The sequence below is a fragment of the Nicotiana sylvestris genome, chromosome 6 (genome assembly GCF_000393655.2).
Source record: "Nicotiana sylvestris chromosome 6, ASM39365v2, whole genome shotgun sequence".
NCBI classification, from domain to species: Eukaryota; Viridiplantae; Streptophyta; class Magnoliopsida; order Solanales; family Solanaceae; genus Nicotiana; species Nicotiana sylvestris.
This window is the reverse complement of record NC_091062.1, coordinates 74,469,959-74,493,160: the sequence shown is the minus strand read 5'-3', so window position 1 is coordinate 74,493,160 and position 23,202 is coordinate 74,469,959. Positions and strand designations below refer to the sequence as shown.

The 23,202-nt window shown below is 38.3% G+C and overlaps 1 protein-coding gene across 1 annotated transcript; it reads left to right on the top strand.

Annotated features, from left to right (window-relative positions):
- Positions 1-13,379: 13,379 nt before the first annotated feature.
- Positions 13,380-13,727, top strand: LOC104213311 (uncharacterized). Its single transcript, XM_009762795.2, has one exon. The coding sequence runs from the start codon at positions 13,380-13,382 to the stop codon at positions 13,725-13,727; it is 348 nt and encodes a 115-aa protein (XP_009761097.2).
- The last annotated feature ends 9,475 nt before the right edge of the window (positions 13,728-23,202 follow it).

The window sequence follows — 23,202 nt, the reverse complement described above, 5'->3', positions numbered from 1 at the left end:
TATGTGGTGTTTCTCCACAACCTTCCTCCTCTCAACTCCATAAAAATAGTAGTAAAAGAGACAACCCAATACCAACACGAAACAGCCCAAAAATATTCCCACAAGTTCATCAACTCAAAAATAATTTTTCAGTTTACTTAAACACGTTTCGACTTGTCTTTTCTTTCAAATTGGGAAATACAACCAAAAGTACATCATTATACCTCTTATCCAATAAACCAGCCATGAATTCAACTTAAAAATAAGTTTACAACCAGCCAACCATTACACAAGAACAAACAACATACCATTCTTTCGAAACTAGCTAGGTCTATTCTTTACGATCGAGTTACAACTCGCAAACGCATAGATAATGGAAGGAGAAGCATAAAATACCTTGTACTGAGTAACCCACGAAACCTGGTCCTTTTTCATCAAAAATAAGTTTCTCAACACGACTACAAGAAGGATAAAGAGAAACTAGCAAGCTGTCCGGACTTTTCAGCACTAGAATCTCGTCGTAACACCCGGAATACCCTAGGGTTTGTGTGGAATTTCTGGGGAGGAGTTTCAGGGGTTCAATTAGGTTTTCTTGGTCTGAAAGATAGGTGAAATAACTGATTTTATAATCCCTTAAAATTCCCCTCTTGACTGACTTAGTTGAGGCCTCTCTTTTTGGCAAGTAGGTGATGTACCTACTTGTCACCTCCTAGCTGCGGGGTCTCGCGAAAATGCGAATATCTATATACTCCGAGATCGTATTGATAAACAGTTTAATGAGTTGAAAACTAGACTCATAGATCTTCAATTTAATATGTAGATCATCCCTTGATTCAAAGTATGTTGGGAGAAAAGCTCAGCTACATTTAACCTAAGTTTCAACTCATTTTTGAATGTAACTTGTGATGACCTTTTCCAACTTTTGTTCCACAACTTGCTTGACTTAAAAACATAACACACGACTATCATACGACTAAACTAACTCATAACATAACTTCATCATCATGTTAATCACCCTTGTCTCACCCCAAAAGTATAGGTTATAACATTCCAAACTTGTCGATATTCGACGAAACTTATTTTCTTTAATTCATTTAGCGCCTAAGCTTTCCAACCCTTTTGGTACTCGTTATTCATGATCATAAAGATTTGTAATCTCCATTATAAAAGTATTAACTTACTTTACGTACTTTCAAAGTTGATCTCATTTCTGAGCTTATATCAATTGACTTACGGATACTCTAACATACGAAAACATAGGGTGTAACATCATTCCCCCCCTTTGGAACATTCGTCCTCGAATATTGACTGATCCACTTATCATTTTCATAACCTATAGATCTTGTGAACACTTTAATACTCTTATAGCCATGTAGGCAACTATTCTTTGAATAAATCCAAAGTCTAGGGTATTCCCCCTTTAGTCCTCCTTCTCATACCACGACTTGTGGTCGGACCCCTTCCAATCTCGTAACTGTTGCTCCTTTTTGTCATGCAGCTTGTACGACTTTTTCCTTGTATGTGCGCCTATGCAACTCTTTTTTTTTCTCCAGCTTTTATCCAATTTCTAGGTAGCACGTTGTAAACATATACAAAGCTTGATATGTTGTCCGTCTGGGCATCTATAGGTATACTGAAGTTCTTCACTCGGTACTTTGTTAAACTTACGACTTTTGCTATATCTTGTTTCATAGCCTCAGTTATCTATGCTTATGGCTTTAATACAACTTGGTAGGTCATATTATACAATAACTCTTACTTCGGTTTACTATTACCAAGGTCTGCCACTCAACTCCAGGTTACTCTCTCACCGTTTATCCTATATGTATAATCCTTATTATTGTTCATCTAAAGAATGACATCATAATCTCCTCTCATACTTTGGAATCTTTATCCATCTATTATTGATTTACCTTAATGTTAATCTATAATCCACCACTGATAACTTGAAACCTCTTACGTAATACATTGCCACAAGTCTCACGTCTCATCGGGGAACATTTGAAGTGGTTTTCCTAATCCACCTAGGGACAATACTATACTTCAATAACCGTATTTCATAGCATCCCAATGTGATTCGTCTTATGGGGGTATCCTAATCCCGTGCCATCCATGAAATCTCTTCTCTTTGAATCATTACTCAAATGAAGGCCTATATATCATCCTTTTATAATTTACCACTATTACACCCTTACATTACGACCAGAGGAGCATTCCATCTCTTCTAAATGCTCATAGTCTTAGACTCCTCCGTGTTAATTCAAGTTATATTGAGGCTTTTATAACATATATAAACCATCAGCTCTCTTATTTGATGGGCTTAATACCGAGGTCTTACCTATTATTATCAGCTTCTAACTCACCTTTTCTCACCCTTACTCACATCTACCCAAAATCTTTTCACTCTAGTATACTTTCGCTTGTGACCTACACATATTTATTTATTCTACTCAGAACCTTCCTTTAACTTGCTAGCACCTTAGATTCCCTTTTGCGCATTCTCAGCTGTCTTTAAATGTAAATAATTACTTTTTCTGGTCGTTCTGCCACTTGCTACATGAATACTTGGCTTATCATAGTGCCCACGAACACTGGAATTCCCTGTAACTCGTATGCTCTCAAGTATCACCTTTGATGTTTTTTTTCCTTTTTTTCTGTTCATTAGCCATGATAGGTGACACTTTCTTATGGAGTGCATGCAATATTATAGTGAGACTGATGTTACAAGATCAAAGATCATTTCCTTTTTAGGTCACTATGCTTAGGTGGAAACCTTCTTCTTTATTTCCTCAGCTAGGCTTTCGTGGTAGTACTTAGGAGACCTTTTGGATCTTGTAAAGTTGTGATCTTGTTATACTGTATACTCGAAGGAATTTTTGATATTCTTACTCGCCTACAAACATCCTTACTTACATACCTCCGTGCCGTTGTGCTCGTAGGATTACTTGTAAAATCAGATTTTGATTATCTCCTTAGTGGCACCCTCCATTATTCCCGTAATACTTATACAATACCTTTAAATACCCCAACTCCTATCTGAGCATTTCTCAAGGTTTATGATGTCATATTTGCGAGACTGAATTCACTATATTAGGATTCACTACGTTTATCTTGCATGATCTGTTGACTCGTCTATAACCTCCTGTTTAGCCATAACTGGGCTTTTCCTTAATCAAATCCCAAATACTCGTTGGCCTATCCTCACATTAATTTTCCGCGTAATCTTTCTTGGGTTATTTCCTTTGTTTTAACTTACCTCATGCACTGGCCTCTGATCTATCAATGACATTTCGGGCAGGAACCCTTACTTCCTTTCTTTGACGTCGTGTTTGTATAATGCACTGATATCGTAGCATATCTGTAGGCTTTGAATACGTACAATCTCATCCCTTTTTCACATTACCGCATTATTCTTCTACAACTCCATGATTAGTAGAACCACTAAATTCTGACTTCATGCCACATCACTCCATATTCCCCCCTTTAGAGGAGTACTAAGAGCTGGAACTACGACGATCTACCTATAGATATTTTACCTCTATATATTTGATGTCTTTTCATAATCGATTACCTTTACTCGCCTTGTGGTAATGCTTTTTGTACCAAGGATAATAAAATTCCTTGCTCGCGAGGATGACACTTAGTGTAACTGGCGCACATAGTCCCTTAAGCTTAACTTTGCTCATATTGCTTGCTTTAGGGAAGCGACTTCCTGAATGACCATTAAAGGGCATTCTTTTATCATCCATTCTATTATCGCCGGAACGCAACCTCTGAAATTCTCATGATGCCGACTATTATCATATCATTTAGTCCCTAGTTCACGTTTAGTTTATCTTGTTTACCAGCCCATACTGATTTCTACTACTCTGGGGTATATCTTTTCCTGCTGGTAATCGCGTTAGAGTTGCGAACTTATTTCTCGAAAAGAATATATGACTTTATGACCTATGCTCCTTTGTTGTTTCAAGGCCTGTCACCTCTCATCTTTTTCCTTCACTTAACTATAAACTCTATAATTCTGTCATTTTCATCATCATTTTTTTCCCACCGTTGTCATCCATGTGGACATCTTACTCATAATTCTTCATTAACTCTATTATTATTTTCCTACTAACATTTATGTCTATCACTTTATTCTGAAAACATCAACAAGACATTTTTTTCCTTTTAGCTCCCCTTGCTTCATCTCACTGGCTCTTCGGGATGCCTAAAATTCTCTCTCCTAGGGACACGAGCCATGCTAAGGTAATATTTATCCCTTCAAGGCTTCCAGTGGCTATCTTTATAGTACTCATATCTAGCTGTACTATTTTAGAGTGCGCCATCTGGGTATCTCACAAGGAGATTTATTAGCACATTTGCATTATCCTTCAGAAATTGTCAACTAACACAAACAATCAATTCGCCATTATGGGTTATCCTAACCCCAACCGGATCCTGATATCTCGTCATTTTCTCAATCTACACATGTTAGCCCCCAATAGGGTATAACTGAGATGGTTATGGTCAATTATACATACCTCTGTTACTGTTGAGGGTAACTTACAATGCTTATATTTTTCTGCCGGAGATGAAAATACCGATAATCTTTATTAACTAGGTGCCTTGTACCCTTCCCATCTTGCTCCTTTTACTTGTTGAAGCTTGTATCTATCTTTTGAATCTTTCATTGCCTTTAGGGGTGGATAGATATTCTTTGCCTTAAGGCTCCTTATCGAGAAGCTTACACTTCTTAGTACACACATGATCTACTGAAGACCTTATATTTACCCATCATATGCATCATGCAAAATCGAGCTCCTCTAACTCAACTCTTTCACAGCCACATACAATCTTTTACCAACCATCTTTTTAAATGTAGGTATCGTTGTATTACGACTAAAGTCGAATTTAGGAGTTTGAATTCTTACAACAGAGCTCTACCACACGATCTAGAATAAGAAGAAAGAGTGACAGTCCTAAATGCCTTGTAGCCTCCTGCTTATAAGTGTGGTGCACTACACACCCATAAACAAGACTTTACTAGACACGGCTTGTAGAATCCCTAGGACAGAACTACTCTGATACCACTTTTGTCACGACCCGAATCAGAGGTCCGCGACGGGCACCCGGTGCTTTACTCAACCGAGTACCAACGTAACATATCTTTCTTATCATACTATTATGAGTAAATGATCCAGAAAGGCCGTCATGAGATAACAAGAATAAAACAAAAGGGAATACTCGACATATGATGACCCAACATGATATACAAACTTATACATGTGACATGCCGGCCTATAAGAATGAAATGATCATTTGGACACTCAAAACATAGGCCAACAAGGCCATATAAATATCCATATACATGACATCTATCTACAAGCCTCTAAGAGTACATAAAATCATAAAGATCGCGACAGGGCCCCGCCATACCAATCAATACATATCCAAAGCATACTGACCAACTAGGCAACTCCGGAGCAAGTGGAGTGCACCAACACCTTCGCTGAGCTGATAGCCAACTAGGAGGACTATCAACCTATCAATCGGGACCTGCGGGCATGACACGCAGCATCCCCAGGCAAAAGTGATGTCAGTACGAATAAAGTACCGAGTATGTAAGGCAGGAAAGCATAAACAAAAACAGTAATGTAAAGAGAGATAGAGGAGATACAACCTGTAACATATGAGTGCCTCTGGGGGATACTGATATGAAATGCATAATACATATATATACATGAACTTTTTAAAAACATTTGCCTCTGTGGGGCATCATCATCATCATATCGTACCCGTCCATTATAAGGCTCGGTAGAATCGTACCCGGCCACATGGAGCTCGGTAAACCCAACTGATCAGTGGTTGCACAATAGGTGCCATACCCGGTCGACTATAGCGTGGCTCGGTAGAGTAAAATAGATACATGTATATAATGCATGCTCGACTCATGGAATTCACGTTCTAACCCTTTCGGAGTGATGTAAGGTCATTGCACCTTCGATTAACATTATGGACATCCCTACCATCAATATGAACCTTAGTGGGATTTAAGGATCATACACACTTGTTTAGAATAACTTTATAAGGAAAGAACAACATGGACAACCTTAGTTTCTAGGAGTAGATCCGTTATGAATTAGCGTACCGTTTATGTTCATGTCACTTTAGATCATGCCAAAAGAAAGAAGTAAGTGCCTTAACATACCTTGTATATTCTTCCCAACCTCAAGCTATGCAATTTCACGGCTCCTTAGTCTACAATAAGAGAAATGACACTCTCGTTATCGTTTAAGCGTCGTAACTATTATGTATCGACCACAACCTATTTTACAATGAAACGGACAGAACCTCCCCTATATATATGAATTCACACTAGTCAAAACAATCACAAACAGCCCAACATACCCCTATCACTTCATACACAACACGACAACCATAATAGTGTCAACCAACCCGAAAATGTTACGACGAACGACCAACAAACAACCTTGCCTTTATGTGGTGTTTCTCCACAACCTTCCTCCTCTCAACTCCATAAAAATAGTAGTAAAAGAGACAACCCAATACCAACACGAAACAGCCCAAAAATATTCCCACAAGTTCATCAACTCAAAAATAATTTTTCAGTTTACTTAAACACGTTTCGACTTGTCTTTTCTTTCAAATTGGGAAATACAACCAAAAGTACATCATTATACCTCTTATCTAATAAACCAGCAATGAATTCAACTTAAAAATAAGTTTACAACCAGCCAACCATTACACAAGAACAAACAACATACCATTCTTTCGAAACTATCTAGGTATATTCTTTACGATCGAGTTACAACTCGCAAACGCATAGATAATGGAAGGAGAAGCATAAAATACCTTGTACTGAGTATAAATCACGAAATCTGGTCCTTTTTCATCAAAAATAAGTTCCTCAACACGGCTACAAGAAGGATAAAGAGAAACTAGCAAGCTGTCCGGACTTTTCAGCACTAGAATCTCGTCGTAACACCCGGAATACCCTAGGGTTTGTGTGGAATTTTTGGGGAGGAGTTGCAGGGGTTCAATTAGGTTTTCTTGGTCTGAAAGATAGGTGAAATAACTGAGTTTATAATCCCTTAAAAGTCCCCTCTTGACCGACTTAGTTGAGGCCTCTCTTTTTGGCAAGTAGGTGATGCACCTACTTGTCACCTACTAGCTGCGGGGTCTCGCGAAAATGCGAATATCTATATACTCCGAGATCGTATTGATAAACAGTTTAATGAGTTGAAAACTAGACTCATAGATATTCAATTTAATATGTAGATCATCCCTTGATTCAAAGTATGTTGGGAGAAAAGCTCAGCTACATTTAACCTAAGTTTCAACTCATTTTTGAATGTAACTTGTGATGACCTTTTCCAACTTTTGTTCCACAACTTGCTTGACTTAAAAACATAACACACGACTATCATACGACTAAACTAACTCATAACATAACCTCATCATCATGTTAATCACCCTTGTCTCACCCCAAAAGTATAGGTTATAACATTCCAAACTTGTCGACATTCGACGAAACTTATTTTCTTTAATTCATTTAGTGCCTAAGCTTTCCAACCCTTTTGGTACTCATTATTCATGATCATAAAGATTTGTAACCTCCATTATAAAAGTATTAACTTACTTTACGTACTTTCAAAGTTGATCTCATTTCTGAGCTTATATCAATTGACTTACGGATACTCTAACATACGAAAATATAGGGTGTAACATAGGGTATCATCAGGTGAGGGTTAAGGAGAAAGATATTCCAAAGATGGCCTTCCGAACAAGATATGGGCGTGTTGAGTTCTTAGTGATGTCGTTCGGGCTAACAAATGCCCCAGCAGCTTTTATGGATCTCATGAATAGTATATTCAGGCCCTATCTTGATGTGTTCGTGATCGTATTCATTGATGACATTCTGGTGTATTCTCGTTCGGAGGTGGAACATGCGGGCCACTAGCGGATAGTATTATAGACCCTTCAGGATCGTAAGTTATATGCTAATCTCTCCAAATATAAATTCTGGCTAAACTCAGTAGAATTTCTTGGCCATGTGATATCTGACGAGGGTATTAGTTTCGACATTCAGAAGATCGATGCAGTGAAGAATTGGTCGAGACCTAGAACACCATCAGAAGTCCGCAGCTTCCTAGGGCTAGCAGGATATAATAGGCGGTTTGTATAAGGGTTTTCCTCTATATTAGCACCATTGACTAAGTTAACATAGAAAGCTACCAAGTTCCAGTGGTCTGACGCTTGTGAATGTAGTTTTCAGGAGCTAAAGAATCGATTGACATCTCCACCAATGCTCACCCTCCTAGAAGGAACCAAAGGTTATGTGATATATTGTGATGCCTCAGGTATAGGTTTGGGGTGCACATTGATGCAACATGGGAAGGTGATTGCTTATGCATTAAGACACTTGAAGAAGCATGAAAATAATTACCCGACTCATGATTTGGAAGTGGCTGCAATAATATATGCTTTGAAGATATGGCGACACTACTTATACGGCATCCATGTTGCCATCTACACAGATCACAAGAGTTTACAATATATCTTGAAGCAGAAGGAGTTGAATTTGAGGTAGCGTAGGTGGCTTGAATTACCGAAAGATTACGATGTCGAGATATTGTATCATCTTGGTAAAGCCAATGTTATGGTAGACGCTCTCAGTAGTAAGTCAATTGGAAGCTTAGTACACATTGAGGCAAGTAGACAGGGGTTGACTAAAGAGCTTCATTAGCTGGCTAATATGAGAATCAGATTATTAGACTTTGATGACAGAAATGTTATTGTACAGAATACATTAGAATCATCTTTGGTAGAAGAGGTAAAAGTATGGCAATATGAATATCCTACCTTAGTACGATTGAGAGAGGCCATTCAACAGTGTAAGATTACAACTTTCGAGATTGGAGGAGATGGGGCACTGAGATACCAGGGTCGATTATGTGTGCCTAATGTGGCAGTGTTGCAAGAGAAGATTATGATTGAGATTCATCAGTCCCGATATTCCATCCATCTCGTCTCGACAAATAGCATGACGTTAAGCAGCAATATTGGTGGGATAACATGAAAAGGTCTGTTGCATAATTTGTAGCCTAGTGTCCGAATTATCAACAAGTAAAGATAGAGCATCAGAAACCCGATAGATTGATTCAAAATATAGAGATTCCGACCTGGAAATATGAGGTAATTAATATGGACTTCATTATTGGATTACCTCGCTCTTATCATAAGTTTGACTCCATCTAGGTAAGAGTTGATCGACTTACAAAATCTGCCCATTTTTGGCCAGTTAAGACAACTTACACGGCCGAAGATTATACAAAGTTGTATATCAGGAGATTGTTAGGCTTCATGGTGTGTCGGTATCTATTATATCAAACCAAGGAACTCAATTTATGGCTAACTTTTGGAGGTCTTTCAGAATGGTTTAGGCACACAACTGAATCTCAACACTGCATTCCATTCGCACACTAACGGACAGGTGGAATGTACCATTTAGATACTTGAAGATATGCTACGAGCATGTGTTCTAGATTTCAAGGGGAATTGGGATGACTATCTTCCTCTCATAGAATTTGCCTACAATAATAGCTACCATTCTAGTATTAAAATGGTCTGTACGAGGCATTGTAGAGGAGGAGATGTAGATCACCAGTTGAATGGTTCGAAGTCAGTGAGACATAATTATATGGGACAAATTTGATTCACCAAGCCATTGAGAAGGTAAAAGTGATACAAGAGCGAGTGAGGATGGCACAAAGTAGGAAAAAGTCTTATTTCGATGTCCGACATCGAGATCTGGAGTTTGAGATTGGTGGTTGAGTTTTCTTGAGGATCTCACTGATGAAGGGTGTTATGCGTTTTGGGAAGAAGGGTAAGCTGAGTCCGCAGTATATCAGGCCATACAAAATTCGTCGATGGATTGGATAGGTTGCTTATGAGTTAGAATTGCCATCCGAATTGGAATTTGTCCACCCGGTATTTCATGTATCTATGTTGAGGAAATGTATTGGAGACCCTTCTCGGGTCGTCCTTATCAAAGATGTACAAGCTATGGAGAATCTATCATATGAAGAAGTGCAAATGGCTATATTATATTGACAAGTCCGCAAGCTGAGAACAAAGGATGTAGCTTCCATCAAAGTATTGTGGAGGAACAAGAATATGGAAGAAATGATATGGGAAGAAGAAGAGGAGATGAAGTCTAAATACCCTTACCTATTCCAGATTGAAGATAACGAAGATGTCAGGGGAACGCAGGTCGCATTAGAAGGTGAAACGGATCTATGAGGTAAACAATAGCTTTAGAATACTCTTCATCAATAAAAAATGGTGATATGCACATAATGTACATATCCATAATGCTTTGTATAGAATTGTGAGGCCATACGTTGGGTTTAACTGCTTTCAAGTTTGGCTAGTGTCCATTTTTAGGGGAAACTCAGTCGAAAATTTTCATCGGAATCCACGATGAGTTAGACTCCCCATAAACCCTTACATTCGAGTACAAATGTTCCTAAGGATGGGAGGGTGTTACAACCCATATTCATATACTTTAGTTCACGCTGTAATTTAGTTGACGTAAATCCAAGAAGAGATTATCTTTGAGATGGTACGAAGTTAATCCTATTGGTCTTAAACAATATAAGGGTGTATAAAAGTGGTTAACAAGTATTAGAATTTAAATGAATCAAGGATTTTGTAACCTATATTTTTGGGTAAAATTAGAGGTGCTTTATATTCTCAAGAGGTCGTGTTTTAAGGTATTTGAATCATATAATATCCGTATTATAAGTTTTGAAATTAAACGAGTTACGAAACAAAAGTCGACAAAAGTTTTCGCAACATACGTTCATAATTTTACTTAAACTTTAGGTCAAATGTTACTAAGCTTTTCTCCCAATTTACTTGGATTTACGGGTGATCTACCCAGAATATTGAAGATCTATGAGTCTACTTTCTAACACACTAAGTCGTTCATTGATACAACATTGTAGTAGAGAGATATTCGTGGTTTCGCCATACTACGGTAAGCAGCTCTCTATGGGATCCACATAGGCGGTTGAGATATATTGATATATATCATACCCCTCAACCCTATTTTAACTCGTTATTTTTAATTCTCTTCAGACCCTAGAACCCTAGAAACACTCTCTCAAGGTTCTCTCATGATCCAAGACCCAAACAAAGAGAAAACAACACAAATCAAGTGTCGGGAATCTCGTGGCGCTAGTAAGTTTCTTGTTCTTCTTGTTGTTGATGATTTTTGTGTTGTTCTAGATCGGGAATATCGTGGCACTAGTAAGTTTATATTCCGTAAATTACTCCCTCATGTTTTTAATATCAATTGTAGGTGATTTCAATTCTTACAAAGTGATTCTAATGCCGAAAAACCCGAATTGATTGCTAGTTTCGCTTCATTGTTCTTGTGGCAGCATTGGAAGGATATTTCGTGGGGTATTAATGTAATTAGAGTTGTTCTATCTGCTTAAAGGTAAGTAACCTCTTACTTTACATGTATTTAAGATTATCCAAGTTACAACTAAGTCGTTGAAGCAAGAACTTGTGAGTTATATATCGAAAGGCTTGTTAGTAATGTTGTTGGTTGGTGGACTATTTTGGGAGGCTCAATATGATTATTATTAATGTTTTTTGGGTTGTTTGGTGATTTTTTTAACTTGTGGAAAGTCATATAAATAGGGGAGGTTCTGTCCGTTTCAACGTAAAATAGGTTGGGGTCGATACATAATAGTTACGACGCTTAAACGATAACGATAATGTCATTTCTCTTAGTGTAGACTAAGGAGTCGTGACATTCGCATAGCTTGAGGTTGGTCAGTATATACAAGGTATGTGAGGCTATCCTTTTCCTTATTTTTCATGACTCTGATTGTACATAATGTAATGAACGAGCTTCCAAAGATACTCTATTCTTAGAAGCTAACAGTAATTACATTGTTTCCCTTCTTATGGAACGATCGATGTTGATGTTGCTTCTCTTATTCTTATGTTATCAATGTTGTTGGTACTTCCTGATTCTTATAAGATTCATGATGAAGAGTTAATCCTAATAATGTGTACGGAGGATACCGACCTTACGTTACACCCAAAGGTTCCGATTGTGATTCCAATGAGTCCAACATGCATCATATATATGTATCTTTTTTACTCTACCGAGCCACACTATAATCGACCGGATACGACACCTATTGTGCAACCACCGATCAATTGGGTTTTACCGAGCTCCACGTGGCCGGGTACGATTCTATCAAGCCTTATGATGGCTGGGTATTTTTTACCGAGCCTATTACGGCCTGGTATGATATGATGATGATGATGCCCACAAAGGCGTATGTTTTTAAAAGTTTATGTATGTATGTATGTATGTATGTATATATATATGTATATATATATATATATGTATATGTATATATATGTATATATATATATATATATATATATATGGGTGTGTATATGTATATGTATCATGCATTTCATGTCAATAACCCTCAGAGGTACCCCCAAATGTTATAGGTTGTATAGTTTCTATCCATGTTTACATTACTGTTCTTATTTATGCTTTCCTGCCTTACATACTTAGTGCTTTATTCGTACTGACGTCCCTTTTATTTGTGGACACTGCATATCGTGCTGCAAGTCGTGATAGATAGGTAGGTGAAGCTCCCCCACCACAGTAGGCTGCCCAGTTCAGTGGTTATTTGCGAGATCCCTTCTCCGGACTTGTCGTGGTCTTGATATTCACTTTTTTATAGACATTATGGGTATGTCGAGGCCTTGTTTCAGCAATGTTGCAGCACTTATGTTCCTTTAGAGCCTCATAGACAGGTGTCGACTCTTGTATAGTTTGGATTACCTTGTCGATTAATTTTTGTTGTATAGTCTCTCATGGCATCTTGTCAGCTCGTACCTTATACATAGCTTTATGACAGCCTTGTCAGCCCATATTATATATGTTCATGCCATTATATATCACTGTTTGTTGTTTAGGATTCATGTCTACCATTTATATTGATCTCATCGGCCCTTATAGATATAAGAAAGTTTAGATAAAATGTATGTTGGTGCTCGGCAAGTATGGCCCGGGCGCCAGTCATGGCCCTCTAGTTTGGGTTGTGACATTTAAGCTTTGGTATTGTGGATGCGTGGGTGGAACGAACGGGGTAGGTATTTTGGTTGATAGGGATCTTCCGGAGCTAGTTGTTGGGGGTTTTACTCAAAATGTGCTTAGTGTGCACGCACCTCGAGTGGGGTTGGATGAGGAGGTCAAAAGGCATTTTTGGGAGGATTTTGATGAGGTTGTGCGTGGTATTCCGCACACTGAGAAGCTATTCATAGGAAGGAATTTCAATGGCCACATTGGGGCGATGTCTAGGGGCTACGATGACCTCCATGGTGATTTTGGTTTCAGAGTTAGAAATGAAGGTGGGACGTCCCTGCTGGATGTTTCTAAGGATTTCAATTTGGTGATTGCTAACTCTAGTTTCCCAAAGAATAAAGAGCACCGGGTCACCTTTCAGAGTTCGGTGGCCAGGACCAAGATTGATTATCTACTCTTAAGGAAGCCTAATAAAGGTCTGTGCATGAACTGTAAGGTCATTCCAAGTGAGAACTTCACGACTCGGCATAGGCTTCTTGTCATGGACTTGGAGATCATGAGGAAGCGTAGAAAGAGGGGGTGTTTGGTCTACCTAGGATCTAGTGAGGAGCTTTGACAAAAGATAGATCACAGGAATTGGGAGATAAGTTGCGGTCTATGGGAGCATGGAGGAGTATTAGGGACGCGAATAGTATGTGGACCGTGAGAATGAATTGCATTAGGGAGGCTGCTAAAGAGGTATTGGGGGTCTCGAAAGGCTCATCTAGTGGTCATACAGGGGATTGGTGGTGGAGTAATAAGGTTCAAGGTAAAGTGGAAGCCAACAAAGTGGAATATCTTAAGCTTTTGGAGAGTGTGGATGAAGAGGCAAAAAGGATGAATAGGGAGCGGTAAAAGATGGCTAAGAAGGAAGCGAAGTTAGCAGTTACTACGGCCAAGACCGCTGCTTTTGAACACTTGTATGTAGAACTCGGAGGTAGAAGAGGGGATAACAAGTTGTACAGGTTATCCAATGTGCAAGAAAGGAAAGCCCGCGACCTTGACCAAGTAAAGTGCATCAAGGACGAGGACGACAGAGTTTTGTTGGATGAGGCACTAATTTGTCATAGATGACAGACTTACTTTCATAAACTCTTGAATGAAGAGAGGGATAGGAACATTGAGCTAGGAAACTTAAAACACGTTGAGTGTCATTGGGACTTTAGGTATTGTAGGCGTATAAGAGCTGAGGGGGCTGAAGGGGCTATGTGTAAGATAAGTAGGGGAGAGCGGCCAATCGTGACGATATCCCGGTGGAATTTTGGAAGAGCGTTGGTAGGGCGGGTTTGGAGTGGCTCACTGGATTATTTAGTGTCATTTTTAGGATGACGAAGATGCCTGAATAATGGAGATGAAGTATGATGGTCCAACTATATAGAATAAGGGTGACATCCAAAGTTGCAACAACTACCAGGGCATCAAGTTACTAAGCCATATTATGAAAGTATGGGAGAGGGTGGTGGAGCTGAGGTTGAGGAGGATTGTGGATATTTCTGAATCAGTTTGGATTTATGCCAGGTCGTTCGACTGTAGAAGCTTTTCATCTTGTTAGGAGGTTGATGGAACAGTATAGGAAAAGGAAGAGGGATTCACATATGGTGTTCATCGACTTAGAGAATGCTTACGATAAAATGCCAAGGGAGGTTCTATAGAGATGATTGGGGGCTAGATGTATTCATGTTGCTTACATTAGGGTTATTAAGGACATGTATGATGGAGCTAAGACTCGAGTGAGGACCGTGGGAGGGGACTTATAACACTTCCCAGTTATGATGGGGTTGCATCATGGGTCAGCCTCAGTCCACTTCTATTTGCCTTGGCGATCGATGCGTTGATACACCATATTCAAGGAGAGGTGTCGTGGTGGATGTTATTTGTAGATGACATTGTTCTGGATGACGAGACACAAGGCAGTGTTAATGGGAGGTTAGAGATTTAGAGGCAGACCCTGGAGTCTAAAGGTTTCAAGTTGAGCAGGACCAAGACAGAGTACTTGTAGTGCAAGTTCAGTGGGACAATGATGTCTCGTAGAAATGTGGCGCTTTTGATACTAATTACATAGACTTTAGCCCATCTTGTAAAGCATTGTGAGTCATTTCTTATGTAGCTTTGGTGTTTTTTGCAGGAAATCGGATTTGAAGACCCAAGAACTTGAAAAGGATGACAAAAACCATAAATAAGGTAGAAATTTGATAGATATGCGGCCGCAAAAATGATGTGTGGACCGCAGACATCACAGAGACAACTAGACCATTCCAGTGTCAAAGAGCTAAAAATACGATCAGTATGCGGTGCATAACTCAGGTGTGGACTGCAGAATTGTCGCAAGATGCAACCAGACTTCCAGTGGAGATGAATCTGTGATCAACTATGCGACCACATAATCATTATGCGGATCGCAGACCTGTTATGCGATGTAAAGCTGGACAGCCCTGAAAGTCATATGTGTGGTAGTGCTATGGATGTGCGGACCACAAATCAATTCCGCAGTGCAGTCTGTGATCACAAAACTTTTTTGAAGGGGTCTTTTTGTTATATTTTGTCCGTGAATTTTAGATCATTATAAATAGAATGACTAGGGGTTTTGTGGGTCATCATGTCTCAAAAAGAGGCTACACTTGGAGCATTGAATACACTATTATTTTGGAGCTTTGCAAGACTTTGTCATCTTTGTAAGCTTTTATGACTTTATTTATTTCCTTATTCTTGTATTCTAGTATGAGTAGCTAACTTTAAATACTAAGGTTGTGGACCCTAAGCGGGTGTAATGTTAATAGGTGATTACCATTGAATATACATATAATGGTTGGTTGATTTCTATTTATTTCTCATGTTTCATTTATGGTTAATGGTTGCAAACATTGACTAGTGCCTTTTTAGTCTATTTTACTTAGAAAAATGGATTAAGGTTTGGTAGAATTGAATAGCAATAGCTCAAGGCTTTAAACCTTGTTTAATAGAATCGCTTAGGATAAGTGGGTTCTACTTGGCATAAATTGGTTGTTCTTAATTGTAACTCTTTTATATGTGGAAAAATCATAAAGAGAAAATATTACCTAATTATTGGAAAATACTGGATAGTCATTTAGGAACCATTTGCTTCCATTAGAAATATATCATATTAACACTGATAACATTACATTTTATTGATGAGGACACAACCTTGGTTTCTTAGTCAAATTAATCAATTCTCTTAACAAAATAGCTTTTCTTAACAATTCACAATTACAAAACTCTTTTTAAACTAACACAGTAGAATTATGGCTTAATTCGAGTTACACACTACTCAAGTAACGTTTTAACACCTATTCCCCATGGGATTCAATCCCAACCTAGTTGGGTTATTATATTTGATATTGTCTGCCTTACATCATTTATATAGGTGTAATTTGAGTGTATCAAATTTTGGCACCGTTGCCGGGGAATATAATTTTGAAATTACTAACTAGTGTGTGCTACAGCGTAGCATGTTGCATATACTAGATCATGAGTATGAAACTTGACATTTATTGATCATGCCATGTGTTCTTGTATTTTCTGTTTCCATGGTTATATTGTGAGCATGTGATCATGTCGGGCAGATTTTGATTGTGAGCGTGTGACATTGCTAGGCGGATTGTGAATTTTGGCACGTGAATTGTCCATGCGGTCATGATTCGAGATGTGGCCACGAGGTGCCGTGAGTATATGATAGTGGGTTGAAACCTGGTACTTGTGACTATGATATGAGGTATCACAGAGTCATTTCGTTGTGAGACTTTTGAAACACAGCTTGATTAGTTGGTTGTCTTTTGTGTTCCTTATTTGGTTTGAACGATACTTTACGGTTTACTTATTTCTTTACTGTTTATATCACTTGTTGATTCTTGTTGCCATTTACTGATTTCTGCTTTCCATTATTAGCTTTATACTTTTATATTGCACAGGTTATTTTGTCAGTGTCTTGACGTGTACCTTGTCACCACTCCAACGAGGTTAGTCTTCATACTTACTAGGTACCGACCGTGGTGTACTCATTCTACACTTCTGCACATTTTTGTGCAGAGCCATATATTGGAGATATCGGACACGTCAGAGTTAGCTTATCGATTGGGAGGATTCAAGGTAGAGTTGTTTGGTCGACGCAGACCCTTGGAGTTTATTCCATACATTGTACTGTCAGCTTGCCATTTGAGTAGTATTGTATTTCGATCCTTGAGATCATTCTATGTATTTAACTAGAGTTTGTGACTTTGTATTACCAGTCTTGGGAAGTTACTATGATTATTTCCACGTATGCTGATTCCGCTTTTGTCTCGGCACTCTTATTAAACCATGTTTGAATTTATCATTGTTAAGAATTGGCTTTATCTCTATTAGCAATCGTCTTACCTGGTCTTAGAGACTAGATGTCATCACGACATCCATCGGAAGGAAATTGGGATCGTGACAAACCATGAACATCTGACTTCTAAAACTAACATTGAATCACACCAAAACAACTCCAATTGGCCTCAAATTTTTCACACAAGCCATAAATTACATGACGGACCCATTCCAACATTCGAAAACGGAACCCGGCCCCAATATCAATAAAGTCAACTTCCGGTCAAACTTCTCAACCTTCCAAACCTTCAACTTTCTAAATTTTGCCAATTCAAGGTGAAACGACCTACAGACCTCCAAATCAACATCCGGACACGCTCCTAAGTCCAAAAATACTCTACGGAGCAATTGGAATCGTCAAAACTCCATTATTGAGTCGTCTACACAACAATCAAACTACGGTCAACTCTTTCAACTTGAGCCTCCAACTTAGGGACTATGTGTCCCATTTCAATCCGAAACTCACCCGAAACCAAAACCAAACACCCTCGGAAAATCACATAACTACAATACAACATAGAGGAGGCAACAAATAGAGGATCGGAGCTAATACTCAAAACGACCGGCTGGATCGTTACAACTATAATAGTATACAATATACTGCAATAGTATATTATAATAGTATATAATATACTACAATAGTATACCGTTATAATTGGACCATTTTTCAGATTTTCAAAATTTTCAGGTCCTTTTTTAAATTTTAGATAACGTTCTCATAGAGGAGATTTTGCAGTAAATTTTTTAAATTTGGGTTAACGCTGAGTTGAACTGGAGAAGAAGAATTTGTATTGTATACCAAAATTATATACAATATACCATTTTAGTATACAGTTTATTCCAACGGTACACTGTTACAGTATGCTATATGATGTAACAATATACTATTACAATTTGGTCATTTTTGAATTTTTTAAAATTTTCATTGAGTTCTTTTTGAACGGAGTTCTCATGTTTTTTTTCAATTTTTTCTTATACCAAAATATTTATTTTGAAATATTTGATTGGAGGTTATGGCTAAAGTTTTAGTTAATTTTGTGGAAATTGTCGAGTAGATTTTTGAAATTGAGTTGAACTAGCAAAGAAGACTAACTTCTACTATATATCAAAATAACATACCATATACCGTTTTGGTATATAATATTTAATTCAATAGTATATATTTTATTGCGTTGAACTGGCAAATAAGAATTTATACATTATATCAAAATGATATACTATATACCATTTTGGTATACAGTTCATTCCAACGGTGTTATAGTATACTATATAATGTAACAATATATTATTACAATTTGGTCCTTTTAGAATTTTTGAAATTTTCATTGAGTTCTTTTTCAACTTTTCCACGGAGTTCTCATGTTTTTTCAAATTTTTTCTTAAACCATAATATTTAGTTTGAAATACTTGATTGGAGGTTGTGGCTGAAGTTTGAGTCAATTTGGTAGAAATTTTGGAGTAGATTACTGAAATTTAGGTTGAAATTGAGTTGAACTAGCGAAGAAAACTAATTTATACTATATACAAAAATAACACACTATATACCCAACCCCGGGACCGTGATGGTGCCTAACATCTACTTGCTAGGCAAATCGACTTTATTAGATTAATTAACTAGTCTTTAGCAATTATTACAGAGTGATGATATTAAACGATTAATAAACTCAGAATTTAACACAGTGTTAACAGAAATAACACGATGCTAACTACTCCCAGAAATCCGGAGTCACAAGTACATGAACAGCTAGAATACTACATACACGATCTGAAAACAAATACAATTGTTTGAAAGTAAATAAAAAGTAAAACTGGATAAAGAAGGGGACTTCAGGGCTGCGGATGTTGTGCAGTTATACCTCAAATCTCCAATACAACCGAATCCAAGATGGCACACCACTAGACATTGTTGGGACCAACACGAGTATCTGCACAAGAAGTATAGAAGTGTAGCATGAGTAACCGATCCAATGTACTCCGTAAGTGTCGAGCCTAACCCCGATGAGGTAGTGACGAGGCTATAACAAAACGCCTACATAAATCATGTACAGGTATATACATAAAGCGACAAAATAACAAGTAGGACATTTAAAATATTAACTAGGTCGGGACATGTATAAAGGGGAGTATGATAAGAATGACAACTACAAAATCACCGAATAACCTTTTCTCGAAAAATAATAATGATGCGACCAATTAAATCATCAATCCGGAAATCAAGTAAAGCAATGAAATCAACAATGGCATAGCATCACCTTTCGTGTTTTTACTCTCAACCTCACCATGTAATATCACAAATGAAATGGCACGGCATCACCCTTCGTGCTTTTACTCTCAACCTCACATGATATGATAAATGATAATGAGCAATAAAATGCATGACATCACCCTTCGTGCTTTAATCCTTAAAATCTCTCAAATAAATGATACTATATACAAATAAGGCTCGGTAACACCCTTCGTGCTTTTCACTTTTCCTTACCAAACAACAATATTAATCCAAAATAAGGTGGGAAGCAATTTCACTTCAATCATAGTGTAATGGTAATTCAACTCAACTTTCAAAATCCCAATAACTTCAAAATAAAAAATACATATGAATGCGAACAATTAAAGAAGTAATAGTCTAACTACGGCATGGAAAGCATAGTCATTGAAACAACATAATACAGTAAAATAATTTCCCACCCGCATATTTTAATCCAATGACAATGCATATGTACTCGTCACCTTACATATACATCGTCCCCACACATAATTTACGTAGCAAATAGACCAACAAGTCCTAATTCCCTCAAGTCAAAGTTAACCACGACACTTACCTCACTATGCAACCAAATCAATGATCAACCGCGGTTTTTCCTTTATAATTAGCCTCCAAACCAATCAAATATAGCCAAATATAGTTCGAATGATTAAAAATATGCTTTAGAAACTACCACGAGCGAAAAAGATTCAATATTTAATAAGTTTGAAAAAAGTCAACCCCGGACCCGCTTGGTCAAAACCCGAGATTCGGACAAAATCCCAATTATCCATTCACTCCTAAGACCGATTATATGATTTATTTCAAAATTCGACCTCAATTTGAGGTCAAAATCTCAATTCTACAAAATCTCCAATTCTACTCAAATCCCTAATTTCTACAATGAAAAATGCTATATTAAAGGTTAAAATCAATGGGTGTTTATGAATATATAACAAAACAAGTTAAAATTTACTAACCAATGAAGTAGGGATTAAAAACCTCTTCAAAATCGCCTCTAGCCCAAACTCTAACTTCAAAATGGTGAAAATGGTGAAAATCCTGACTTTTAACTATTTTAATACCTGGGCGTCATGTGTTTTTCGTGTTTGCGAAGCACCTGACGCATTCGCGAAGAGTAGCGGCCAAATGGCTTATGCATTCGCGAGGTACTCTACACTTTTGTGAAGGCTTAAGTTCTCACCTGCCTTCGCGATCAGAGGTCCGCATTCGACGAAAGCAACCATTTGCCAACCCCCAGGTCGCCAACCAAATCGCGTTCGTGAGAGGCCTTTCACGTTCACGAAGGTTGAGCCGCCCTATGCCTCGCGTTCATGACCCAACCCCTACGTTGGCGAAGAACAATCTGCCCTAGTCCCAAACTTCCCCTTCACGGTCGCGAGAGAATCTTCATGATCACAAATCACAACGCATCATACACCAGAAATAGTTGAAAACCAGTAATCTCTTAAGTAAACAATGGTTCGAAGCCTATCCGAAACTCACCCGAGACCCTTGGGCTCCAAACCAAATATGCACACAAGTGTAATAACACTATAGGAACTCGCTCGAGCAATCAAAATACCAAAATAACATCTAGAACTACGAATCGGATGTCAAAATGCATGAAATTCCAAAGAAGACTCAAGAAACTCTAAAATCTCAACCAAACGTCTGAATCCTATCAAACCAACTCCGATTAGTACCAAATTTTGCAAACATGTTTCAAATAGAAAAATAGACCTATTCCAAGTCCCGAAACCAAAAAACCGAACCCGATAACCATAAAGTAAACCTACGGTCAAACCTAGGAAGTTTCCAAACTTTCAAATAGCTAACTTTTGGCAAAATAAGCCAAATCAACCTAGGGACCTCCGAATTCAATTTTGGGTATACGCCCAAGTCCAATATCACAATACGGACCTATCAGAATCGTCAAAACACTGATCTAGGGTCGTTTACACAAATATTGATCGTAGTCAACTCAAGTTATTTTTCAAGCCAAAGATTATATTTTTGCAAATTTTTACGGAAAAACGTTCAGGAAAAAGACACATACTGCATACGCAAATCAAGAAACATCAAATAACGTTAATAGAGGCCTCGAAACACAGAAATAAGGCTAGTACTCAAAATGACTTATTGGGTCATCACATTCTTCAACTCTAAAGGAAGAATTCGTTCTCGAACGGTCCTAGAATAGTATTTGGGCTTGTGAAAAGGTGTGGGTATCTACTCCGCATATCGGACTCTGAATCCGGTGTATCTGCCTCGATCGGCTGACCTCTCCATTGCACCTTCATAGAAGGAAAACTCATAGACCTCAACTTTCAAACTTGCCGGGCTAGAATGGCCACCGGCTCCTCCTCATAGGCCAAACTCTCATCAAGCTGAACCGTGCTGAAATCCAAAACATGCGAGCTATCCTCATTGTACTTATGAAGCATGGAAATATGGAATACTGGATGTACTCCTGATAAGATATGAGGCAATGCAAGCATGTAGGAAACCTCCCCAACTCTCTCTAAGATCTCAAATGGCCCAATAAACCTGAGGCTCAACTTGCCCTTCTACCCGAATCACATCACGCCCTTCATAGTCGACACTCGGAGAAGAACCTTCTCACTCACCATATAAGCTACATCCTGAACCTTCCGGTCTGCATAACTCTTTTGTATGGACTAAGATGTACGAATTCATTCCTGAATCACCTTAACCCTTTTCCATAGCATCACGGACCAAATCAGTGCCCAATGACCTAGCCTCTCCAGGATCAAACCAACCAATGAGCGAACGACATCGATTCCCATATAAGGCCTCTTATGACGCCATCTAAATACTTGACTGGTAGTTAGTATTGTAGGTGAACTCTACAAAACCCATGAACCTCCTAAATCAATAACACAATCACGTAACATGTCCTCCAAGATATGAATAGTACGCTTAGACTGTCAGTCCATCTGAGGATGATACGTTGTGCTCAGATCAACCAGTGTGCCCAACTCACGCTGCACGACTCTCCAGAAATGAGATATGAAGTGTATGCCTCGATCAGAAATGATGGAAATAGGCACGCCATGCAAGTGGTAATCTCCTGAATGTAAACCTGAGTCAATCGCTTTGAAGAATAAGAAGTCGCCACCAGAATGAAGTGGGCGGACTTACTCAACCAATCCATAATCACCCAGACTACTTCATATGTCTTCAAGGTCTGTGGCAAGCATACCATAAAATCCATAGTGATGTGCTCCCACTATCACTATGGTATCTCAAATTTTTGAATCAATCCACCCTATTTCTGACACTCATAATTCACCTGTTGACAATTCAAACACCAGGATACACAAGCAATGATGTCTCTCTTCATTCTCCACCACCAATAGTGTTGTTTCAAGTCACGATACATCTTCGTGACACCTAGGTGAATAGAATAGCACAAACTATG

Coding starts and splice junctions, on each gene's coding strand:
- LOC104213311 (XM_009762795.2), top strand. CDS start 13,380: ATGTCTAGGGGCTACGATGACCTCCATGGTGATTTTGGTTTCAGAGTT.